General features: G+C 53.7%; 1 protein-coding gene across 1 annotated transcript; it reads right to left on the bottom strand.

The window, feature by feature from the left end:
- Positions 1–1,700: 1,700 nt before the first annotated feature.
- Positions 1,701–8,879, bottom strand: PDE12 (phosphodiesterase 12). Its single transcript, XM_032971572.2, has 5 exons — positions 7,939–8,879; positions 6,989–7,332; positions 5,334–5,533; positions 3,796–3,874; positions 1,701–3,508 (listed from the first exon to the last, which is right to left on the bottom strand). The coding sequence occupies exons 1-5, from the start codon at positions 8,790–8,792 to the stop codon at positions 2,961–2,963; spliced, it is 2,025 nt and encodes a 674-aa protein (XP_032827463.2). The 5' UTR covers positions 8,793–8,879; the 3' UTR covers positions 1,701–2,960.
- Between the last annotated feature and the right edge of the window lie 2,653 nt (positions 8,880–11,532).

Genomic DNA, 11,532 nt, shown 5'->3' with positions numbered 1-11,532 from the left:
GACGACTTTCCACTCGTTAAACAGCTGGCTCGCCTTGCTTGCCGGCTGAGGCTGGCACTTGTCCATTGCGTCCGCCTGGTATCCTCATCTTGGACCTGACTGACGAACCTCTAGGCTCCCCTAACCCGGTCAGCCTTCCCCACCAGCGGCAGGGGGGGGGGGGGGAGGGGGCGGTGTAATTTTACCAGGAAGAAAACCAACATTTGTTTTGGTTTGCTGGGAGAACGAAGTAAACAAAGAGTTGGCGCCACCCGATATCTGTTTTGGGTTCGTCTCAATATCAGGAGGAATCGTTATGAGGTTTTGCTGGGAGTCTGTGGCGCGTGACGAATTGTGGTTGCTGCATTTGCGAGAACTATACTGGATGTGGTGTGCCGGGTCCAGAAAAACCCCCGGGGGCTGAAAATAAGCCCCCTGGGGGGGGGGGGGGGGTTGATTCCCCCGGGAAGAAAACCAACCCCCCCCACCGCCCCACCAAGTCCCACCAAGTGCCACCACCAGAGCGTCTGCTCCAGGAAATCATCAACCGAATCGACCCGGAAACCTTCGCCGGTTTGGAAACCATGCTGACTGCCAGCTCCGCTCCCAGCTTCCTCCCCCCCACACTGTCCCCCCACACCCCCCCCCCCCCTTAATCTGCAGAATTGTGATTTCATTGCCACTGAAGCAGTCGTCGTCTTCATATCCCCGCGGCCCCCCTCCCCCTGCCGTCGATTTGTTCGGTTGTCATTTTTATAAAATAAAAACTCGCACAACGTGCCGCCGTACACTCCCGAGTAGAGGAGGCAACTCCCGAGTAGGCAATTCCGTCTGCGACTTTGTCCCTTGTTCCGGTAGTCGTAGTAATAATAATAATAATGCAGTCTTGGCCGACAAGCCATCGATGGGGCCACCGCTTCGAACGATCCTGCGCGCCTCACCAGGCCCTCGCTGCACAGGCCGTGGGCCCGCGTCGCCGCCCCCCCCCCCCCCCCCCCTTGTCGATTCACTGCTGGACGAGAGCCTCTCTATGCGGTTTGGTCGCAGGGGGCTGTGCAGCACCTCCGGACGAGTTCTTGTGTTGGATGGCAACGTCGTTCGGCGCGTTGTCAGACGTTCCGCTGCGAAGTTCCGGGGAGCTTCTTGAAGAGAGCTGGACAGCACAAGCCGTGAAAAGTCTTCCGCAGTAGTACAGCGGTTGTGTGACCATACTTCACCACGCTGGCCAGTGCCGTCTTTGGTACAAGGAGAAAGCCCCTCGCATCGGTTGAGATATCACTCGCCACTGATGTCAATCGTAGCCAGAAATCAAATCAGAGGTCGCCGGGTTCAGAACACTGCTCTAACCACTGGACCGCCGCTCCGCGTGAATGAAACCTAAGCGAGTGAAACTCCAAATGAAGAGACGGACACGCACACAACAAAGCCCAATATTACCCGCATAGCCTGAACCAGACTGTTGGGGCAAGCGCTGTTAGCGAAAACCTATGAATGCCGGCACAGCACACGAGGGGGTGGGTGGGCAGCACCATGCCCGGGCCGCCTTTGCCTCCTCAGTGGGGATGTTTACACACCAGGTAAGGCCCAGAGGAGGTCCAGATAATTGTCATTGGTGTTGGCCTTGAGCGGGAATTGAACTCGGGTCGCTGGGTTAGTAGCGCTGCGGGCTAACCGTGACACTACCGCTCCACGCAAACACGTGCACACACAGACGTCGCGTCTCCAGGTCACGTGACGGGATTTATTAGTCCTGCACATGCCGCCCTCCACCATCTGGCAAGGTGGCTCAACACGATTCTGAACAACGCATTTCGCACTGTCCTCTCGGTTAGCTGGTAGAGACGTGCAAACACTAAAGTGTTGTCTGGTGCCATATCTGTTGCCAGCGACGGCCCAAGTGAAGGCACCAACAATGGCGTCACCGATGGAGACTCCGATGGGGATAATGTCATTGATAGTGACACCAAGGTTACCGAAAGCGCGACTAATGGGAGTGATGCTAGCAAAAAGGTCATTAATATCAACAGTAGTACGAGCGATAGTGTTATGGAGGTCAGTGGTGGTGCCACCGGTGCGAGTGATGATGGCAGGAAGGTTACCGAAAGGGTACCTGGTGAGCAATCGCGTGACCAAAGTCACCGCTAGCGCCAGTGGTGCAAGTGATGACGGCAAGAAGTTCACCGACAGTGTTAATGACTCGGGTGCTATTGACAAGGGAACCAATAACGCCGGTGGTGTAGATGATGATAGGAAAGTCACTCGGGAGTGCGAGTGGGAATGCCACTGCGAGTGCCAGCATCTGGAGTCGCGGAAGAGATAGCACCGGCTGTGCGATTGTGAGCACCATTGACGCGAGTGATGGTAGCAATGATAGCGCCGCCGTCTTTGGCTCCACCATCTGCTCCATTGTCACCGCCACCAGTTCCACCACCAGCTCCATCCCCGGCTTCATGGTCGCTGCCACCAGGTTCAACACCAGCTCCACCAGTTCCACCACCAGCTCCTTCGTCGCCACCAACGGCTTCACCATCACCGCTGCCATCACCGCTGCCACCGCCGGCTTCACCACTACCGCCGCCACCACCGGCTCCGCCACCACCGGCTCCGCCACCACCGGCTTCACCACCACCGGCTTCACCACCACCGGCTTCACCACCGCTGCCATCGCCGGCTTCACCACCACCGCTGCCACCGCTGGCTTCACCCCTGCCACCGCCGGCTTCACCACCGCCACCGCCGACTTCACCACCACCACTGCCACCGCTGTGGCTTCACCCACGCCACCGCTGCCACTACTGGCTTCACTGCTGCCACCACTGGCTTCACCACCGCTGCCACCGCCGGCTCCATCGGCGGCTCCATCGGCGGCTCCACTTCCATCGCCGTCGCCGAAACCACCGCAGCCAATACCAGTGCCATGGCTGGAGACGCCATTGACAGTCACAAAAGCGCTATTAATCGGAGCCGGCGTCAGCAAAGCCTCAATCGCAGAAGCGCAGGTCGCATACGAGCGCGAGGTGGTCGGACGGGTGCACCACGCTGGGCAGCGCCGTGTACGTCTGCACCTCGTCCAGGCCCGGCAGCGGCACCACCGCCTCCGCCGCGAGCGACGCGCGCGACGCCAGTACGTAGTCGATGCAGCCACGGAACCCGGCGACGAAGTTGGTGAACTCCGGCTCGCCGGACGCGCTGTACAGCGCCAGCTCGTGCCGGAGATCCAGGGCGACCGGCGCCCGCCCGCAAATCCCGTCGCCGCCATCGCTCTCGTTTGAAGAAGCAGCACCGGCTTCCGTCTCCTCCGCCCCATCGTCGTCTTCGGCCGGCACCGTGCTGGCGCTCCAGTCCGGGTGGCTGGCGCCGACGTGGCCAGTGGTCAGCAGCTGGACGAGGCCCGACGAGGGGAAGCTGTTGAAGTCTCCGCAGAAGAGGAGCGGCGGCGGTGCAGCGGGGGCGGGCGGTGCCAGCGAGGACACCAGCAGCTCCAGGTGGCGCAGGGCGACGGCGCCCTGGATGAGACGCACGTGGGAGCCTGCAACGGACGCGCGCACACGTAGTGTAAAGGGCCTCACCTTTGGGGTGTCTCGATGGCACATGTGGTACACGTACGAGGTTCACCTGACCCCTGCAGCCACTGCAGGTGCTGCCTCTCACCGTAAAAAAATGTCCTCCAGTGGGGATTGTTTATATTTTACACGAGGGGAGGGGGGCGATGGACGTTGTCAACAATAACAGCGTTCATAACCAGACGAATAAATTCACCAAAGCTCCGCAGGCTTCACCACGCACGCCCTGTGCGGTGTGTGTAAGGGGCTTCACCTTTGGGGTGCCAATAGAGGTGAGTGTTGGCCACTATCAACCTCCTGCGCTCGTCCTCCAGCGACTGCAGAACAGACACCTGTGGGGGACATCCACAGATCAGCACAGAAGCACACACTTGTGCCTCCACACCGTGGAATCACCACACCCCGGCGTCTCCACACCATCACAACAACACAACATATCCAACACCCACAAAAAATTCATAAAGGTTTTTGGGTTAGATCGCGTTATTAATAAATGCGTCGTAACCCTCCACCACCCGACACGGCCAATCAGCAAAAAAAGTGTCACGTTGACAAAAGAAAATTAGTTCACTACTTTAGCCCACCGGTGTGTTGAAGAGTGAATCCACAAGATTTACAGTTTGAATACGACTCTTAAATAGAGCAGCAGGGTGACGTCATCATTTAACTCATTTCAGGTGCAGTGATTTGAGGCGGGGGGGGGTATTGTAATTATATAATCGATTGGTAATCAGTCAATGGTTATGATTAGTAATGAGTTGTAGAGTAGTAATTAGTTGTAATGTGTGTTATTGTGATTATATCATCATCCAGCTCAGAAATCCTCTCTTATTAAGATGCTCATACATCGGGCTAAAACAGTGTCAGATGGTGAAAGTCTAGTGAGAGAGATCAAACACGTTAAAGAAGCATTACGACAGAATGGCTACAATAATACTCAAATTAACAGAGCACTGAATGCCAAATCACGATCGCAAAGCAACACTGCTGAAAGCGATCAGATTCTTAAAACAATTAAAATTCCATATATCTCAGGAGTAACTGACAAATTAGCCCGTGTTTTGCAAAAGCAAAACATAACAGTAAGATTTGGTACAGTACACAAAATTCTAAAACTAGTATCGTGCACTAAAGACGAATTACCTAAATTATCAGCAGAAGGTGTATATCGGATTAATTGTTTATGTGGCAAATGCTATATTGGACAGACGGGACGTAACATCAGTATAAGACTAAAAGAACACCAAAGAAATATTAAATGATCTCAAATACAACTGTCGGCAGTGGCAGAACATGCTTGTCAACAATCGATTATATAATTACAATACCCCCCCCCTCCGCCTCAAATCACTGCACCTGAAATGAGTTAAATGATGACGTCACCCTGCTGCTCTATTTAAGACCGAGAGCAAGTGAGGGCTTTACCATTCTGGCAAATTGCCCGATGATGCTGGATGTAATTACCAGCGAAACGTCGTATTCAAACTGTAAATGTTGTGGATTCACTCTTCAACACACCTGTGGGCTAAAGTAGTGAACTAATTGTCTTTTGTCAACGTGACACTTTTTTTGCCGATTGGCCGTGTCGGGTGGTGGAGGGTTACGACACATTTATAAATAACGCGATCTAACCCAAAAACCTTTATTATGAATAATATTGGTCGCGAAAGCCTACGTGTTAAACTGACCCACGAAAAAATCACGTGACCAGATCCTCAACCCCCACATTACCACATCCTCTCCCTAACCCTCGTCACCCCCCGCCACCCCACGGGCCCGTGGTGCTGGTACCTGTAGCTCGGTGGCGAGTCGTGTGAGCACACGGTAGAGCCGCGGGTTCTTCTGGAGGGCTAGACGCAGCTCCTCGTGCGCAGGGTCGCCCTGCAGCGCGACGGCCAGCGTCACGTCGTGCCGCGACACAAGGCGGAAGCGGTCGCTTCGGAAGAACGTGGCAAGCCCCTCCTTCTGACGCTCCTTCATGCGGTAAATTCCTAGCGGTCAGTCAAAGTAGAGGCACCCGTCATGGTCTGACTTCCAGTTGGAAGAGTATTTTCTTTAATCCGGTGAGGGCGCCTCTCCCTTCACCAACCTGCACGGACCAGTGTGGTCCAGTATCAGAAAAAGAATATTTATTGCCACTGGGGGAATCCGATGAGCTATAAAGCTCTTTTTCACAGATTTCTAGGAGGGGCGGGTAATAACGTTACAACAACAAATACAAAAATATGACGGTCGTCCACAGTACAAGAAAGGTAAACAAACCATCCCCATCCTACCAGGCAAAGCCCGCTGAGGTATTCACTTATTTTTCAGAAGTGTACGGAGGCCCTCATCCAACAGTAGATAAAGCTAGGGCTGTGTAGTAGTATTAGTAGTGATGGTAGGAGTCATGTAGACTTTTTAAATGCAGCAGCTATTGACTTGATGAGACATTCATCCAGCAGTGGATTGACAAAAGGCTATAGAATACTATTGAGCATTGTTTACAGCCCCGGGTCAGTGGTGGAAATTGCACATTCCTATGATGGGGGGGGGGGTGGGTGGGTCTCTTCATAGGACAACCACCGTCGACTCCCCCACAAAATGATTATTTTATTCACCCCGGAGGCATGATGGGACGAGTCAACTCCGCAACCAGGATGTGAACTCGTGACGATCCAACTGCGAGCCCTTCACTCGACGGCTGAGCCAACCGGCTGGACGTCAGGGGTTAGGGACTAGGATTAGGGTGGACGTCAGAGTTAGGATCATAATAGATTAAGATGTACGTGTGTATGTTGAACTTCTTCCGCGCCGCATGAAACAGCCGCGTTAATCGGACGTGCAGATGAAGCTCGTGATGGCAATAATTCGGAGTCAAGTGTCAGGGGTCACAGAATTATAATCAGGTAACCACACCAACCACATTACCTTGACATCTCCAGCTACCCCCCCCCCCCCCAAAGTTGTGAATTATAATAATAAAAAAATCTAATTTATTTGGTGCTTAAATGCCTCAGCAACACAAAGCGCCTCACACATCTCATGTCAAACATGCAAGGGGCCCGCACCCCTGAGTGGCAGCTGTCCCCGTAAGGTGATTTCGGCACTGGGGCCTGCGAGTGTGAATTAGTCTGCTGCCAATAGCGAGCGATGACAGCTCCTGCGTGCGCGATCCCGACCGAGTCCGGGAAATCGCGGGTATTTTTCTACAATTCTGATTTGATGAGGCCAACGGGATCTTTTACCGTCCACGGCGAAGCGGGCGGCGCGCGTGGGATGTTACGGCCACCAGCACCGCACCGCGGCATTAACCCGGGGGGCGGCACGCGCCAGATTCGAACCGCGAACCTCTGCGACAACCGGCGAACGCGTCGCCACCACCCCCCACCCCCCCCGCGTCCCCGCGTCCCGGTGTCGGGGCCCATCCGCAGCGCCACTCTGCGACGCCCACGCGGCCAACCCACCCTCCATGCCAAACGCCTCCATGACGGGCCTGAGCCCGTCCGCGAACACGTTCTTGTCCACCTCCTGCAGGCAGACGACGTCGGCGTTGTAGGCGGCCAGCTCCTTGCGCAGGAGGTTCTGGCGGTAGTCGAGGCCGAGCGCGTACGCGGGGCAGTAGGGGAAGAGCTCCGTGCGCGCCACCTCCGTCTGCGCGTACACGTCGGCGAGCACGTTGTAGGAGACGGCACGCAGGCGGCCGCGGCCCACGGGGAGCCTCGTGTAGGCGTGACGCGCGTCGCAGAGGCACGGGCCCGGCCCGGCCTGGACGAGGTTCGGCGAGGTCACCTCCACGGGGTCCCCGCACCTGAGCAGATGACCAGGAAGTGGGAGGGGGGCATCAATTGGGATCTTGTCAGCCATCGTCATCACATGGCCAAACGTCGGCCACGATCGATCCACTGCTGGATGGGCGAAGGCCTCCCCGATACGTGTTTGTCATTGAGAGGGTGGGAGGGAGGCAGGGAATGATGGGAGGGCTGTGCGCACCAACTCCTACCCTATCCCATACCGTAACCCCTGACCCCTAATCTACATGACGACTTCTAACCACGAGTCCACATCCTAATCCTCAACCCACACCGCTCACCCCAAGTCATTTCTTAACATCCAACCATACCCCCAACCCTGACCACTAAATCAGCCCCCACTGAAACCTTAACATCATCAGTGTGAGGGCCGCCACACCATTTAAAACCATTGGGGGTTTGACAGCAGCACGATAATGATGATGGGGGGTGTTTTCACTTGTGTGTATTGTCAGGGGCTGCACTTAAGGCCACCGGGGGCCGCCAGTGGCCCGCGGGCTTTGCAGTGAAGAACACATTGCTCTAAAGCGAACCTCGAGCCCACACACACACACTCACCCCCCCCCTCACCAACTCAACCCCCCCCCTCACCACCCCCCCCTCACCTCTCTCCATCCTTGGGGACGCATCGCAGCCGCAGTCTCTTGCCCACGTGCCCCGCGTGAGGCGTGAACACCGCGTCCCGGCACACCACCTCCAGGACTCCCTCCGCCGCCGCCGCCGCCGCCGCCGCCGCCGCCGCCGCCGCCACCGGCGCCGCCACCGGCGCCGCCGGCGCCGCCGCCTCGCCTTCCTCCTTCTCCCCCTCGCCGGCGTCCTCCAACGACCATCGCAGCTCGGCGGCGGCGGCGTTCCCGAACTCCACCTCGACCGTGGGGAAGACGGGGAAGCCCGCCATGATGGCCGCCGGCAGCGAGAGCGAGGTGACGGCGGGCACGTTCACGTCCACGGCGAAGCGGCGGCCGCCGATCTCCAGCACGGCGCCGTCTCTCCACGCTGCCACGTTCGGGGTGGCCGGGTCCACGGGGTAGCCCTGGTAGAGGAGCCTCGCCTCTAGCTGCTGCTGCTGCCCCTGGTGCCCCTGCTGCTGCTGCCCCTGCCGCCCCCCCTCTCCCGTCATCTCGCCGATCTTCTTCCCCTTCCGCTTCTTGGCCAAGGCCTGCGCCGTCTTCTTGTCCTTCTTGTTCCCGCCGGCTATCCGAGCCAGCGCCCGGCTCAGCGCCTCCGCTTGCGACCGCTGCACCTGGCGCCGGCCGCCTTTGTCTCCCTCGTCCCCCCAGGGAAAGGCGACGGTCATGGTGTCCTCGCCGTCCACGCGTCTCACGCGCACGCGGTCCATGGTGCCCGATGGCGTCGCCGTCGCTGCTGCTCTGCCGCCGCTGATGCAGCGAGGCGGGAGCGGGGGCCCAGCCGAGAGGAGACGGAGCGGGGAGCTCAGAACGCGGAGCCGGGGCAGCATTGAGGCCTCACCCCGAGCAGCCAGCCCATGTGTGTGTGCCACGCACCGGTATACCCGAAACAAGTTGCGAATCACAAACGCCCCATGGGCGCTTAGCGGATACAACAGTGTGGGTTACGAGCGTGGAGGGTCTGTTAGAAATGCCCCTAGGGCGTTTGTTTTTTAAACAGAGTTGACATGAATCAGAGGTTGGAACGATTCCGTTTTTCTTGTTTTGGTTAGAGTCGATTCCTACGACGGCGGTGATGGAATCTAAAGAGAATTGCAATGATTCGATTCACCCATCGGAATACCATATCGGGGAATCGGATCGGTTCCTATTTTATTATGTTCGACGCCGTCGATCCCTGAATCGGTTTTTCCGACGACGTAATTGCAAAGACCTGTCAGCGGTACGTCAGTGACGTAGTGTATAGTTGTGTAGTGTATAGTAGTGCATAGTGTAGTGTATAGTGTAGTGTATAGTGTAGTATATTTAGTGTAGTGCATAGTGCAGTATATTTAGTGTAGTGCATAGTGTAGTGTATAGTGTAGTATATATTATTGTGTTATTTTATTTTATCAATTTATTATTTTATTCTCATTCTACGTGGCTTTACCGAAAGAACCAAAGAAGATAGTGTATAGTAGTTATATAGTATAATGTTATAGCGTAGTGTATAGTGTAATGTATAGTAGTACATAGTGTAGTGTATAGTATAGTGTAGTATATTTAGTGTAGTGTATAGTAGTGTCATGTATAATTGTGTAGTGTATAGTCTAGTGTATAGTGTAGTGTGTTTAGTGTAGTGTATAGTGTAATGTTATAGTGTAGTGTATAGTGTAGTGTATAGTGTAGTATATTTAGTGTAGTGTATAGTGTAGTATATTTAGTGTAGTGTATAGTGTAGTATATTTAGTGTAGTGTATAGTAGTTGTATAGTGTAATGTTATAGTGTAGTGTATAGTGTAATGTATAGTAGTGCATAGTGTAGTGTATAGTATAGTGTATAGTAGTTGTATAGTGTAGTGTATAGTGTAGTATATTTAGTGTAGTGTATAGTAGTTTTATAGTGTAATGTTATAGTGAAGTGTATAGTGTAATGTATAGTAGTTCATAGTGTAGTGTATAGTGTAATGTATAGTGTAGTATAATTAGTGTAGTGTATAGTAGTTGTATAGTGTAATGTTATAGTGTAATGTATAGTGTAGTGTATAGTGTAGTGTATAGTGTAGTGTATAGTAGTTGTATAGTGTAATGTTCTAGTGTAGTGTATAGTGTAGTGTATAGTAGTGTCATGTATAGTAGTGTAGAGTATAACCTCTGTTAACGACCACCCCTGTTCACGACTAATCGCTTAACGACGGACCTCCATAGAGCCCAAAGTGTTCGCTTACCGACCATTCCTCTGTTAACGACGGGCTCGCGACGAGCACGCGACTGGAAATTTCGGCCAATCGGCGAGCCCCAAAGCGGTTTTGACCATGCCTCGGCCAATCAGCGACGTCCCCATTCATTCATGACCTTGGGATGGGGGGGGGGCATTGAAAGTGGAAACGTCTCTCTAGAGTTCTTGGTGTGGCTGCATTTCCTATACTCGCTTAACGACCAAATCACTTAACGGCCGGTTTCGTGGAACCAATCGCCGTCGTTAAGAGGGGTTCTATTGTAACTTCAGTCTTCTTTTTCCCTTCTTTAAATTAACGGAGATGAAAAAACTCTCGCGCGAGACGACCCCGGTGATGTTGTTCAGCGCTCCCTGCTCTTGAAAAGTCATACGAAAAAATCAGACTCCAGTCCAAGTGATCAGCTGCTGCTCAAACGATCAGCGTTGAGGCATTGATGATCATCCGCTGTCTAAGATCCCTGCAGAGCCAGTGGTGGAAATTCCACATCCCCGTGACGCGGGACAGTCTATCCAGAAAGTGTCGACTTGCCCATAAAGTGGTATTTAGTTTATTGACCCTGGGGTAGGTTAGGGATGATGGGCTGAGTGAACTCCCCCCCAACCAGGATTTGAACTCGCAACCTTCTGTACTGCGAGGCGCTCGCGCTCTACCTTTGAGTTTCAACAACGAGTGCTTTGCTTTGGCTGGGAAGAGGACCCGGAGAAACCCACCGTGTTGAAGAAGGGGCAAAGCTCTAACGTCTAACCCATGATGCAGATCAGGCGCGGTTCGTCCACTTGGGGCGTTGTGGGGAGCCGCTCCACCCAGCAGCTGGAGATGAGAAATACTTTTTCTAATAAAAAAAAAACTTTTCTGTAAATTGTTTTGTTGTGTTAAAGTTTTTTTTAAAAATATAAATATATAATGATTCTTCAACGCGCATTGCCTAATGAAGATAACATTTTAAGCAATGGCGGAGCCAGGATTTTCAGGTAGGGAGGGCAACCCCTCCAGCAATGAAAAATTGAAGAGGAGTTGTTAGTAAGTAAGGAGTTGTTATTAAGTAAGGACTTGTCCCTGGCTTTCTATTCGACGCGTGTGCGGTGATGGCGCAGCCATCGATCGAGGGTCGAATTGGAACCGCGTTGTGTGATCGGCATCGCGCTCGCTGAAGGTGAGTGATGCTTTCAGGGAAGTCGTGGACTGTATACGCAACTGCGCACAATTCTGTGAGTCACTTATAACTGCTTTGCCGTTATTTATTGCCAATTATGGACTCGGACTATTGTCCTATCATCTCATAGAGTCCCTGGCATATAATAATATGCTACACAGTGGCAGTGGGGGTCGCAAAATGCCGATGTATTACTAA

The sequence above is a fragment of the Petromyzon marinus genome, chromosome 46 (assembly GCF_048934315.1).
Source record: "Petromyzon marinus isolate PM22_M1 ecotype Great Lakes invasive population chromosome 46, UKy_Petmar_22M1.pri1.0, whole genome shotgun sequence".
Lineage (NCBI taxonomy): Eukaryota > Metazoa > Chordata > Hyperoartia > Petromyzontiformes > Petromyzontidae > Petromyzon > Petromyzon marinus.
This window is presented reverse-complemented; position numbering and strand designations above follow the sequence as displayed.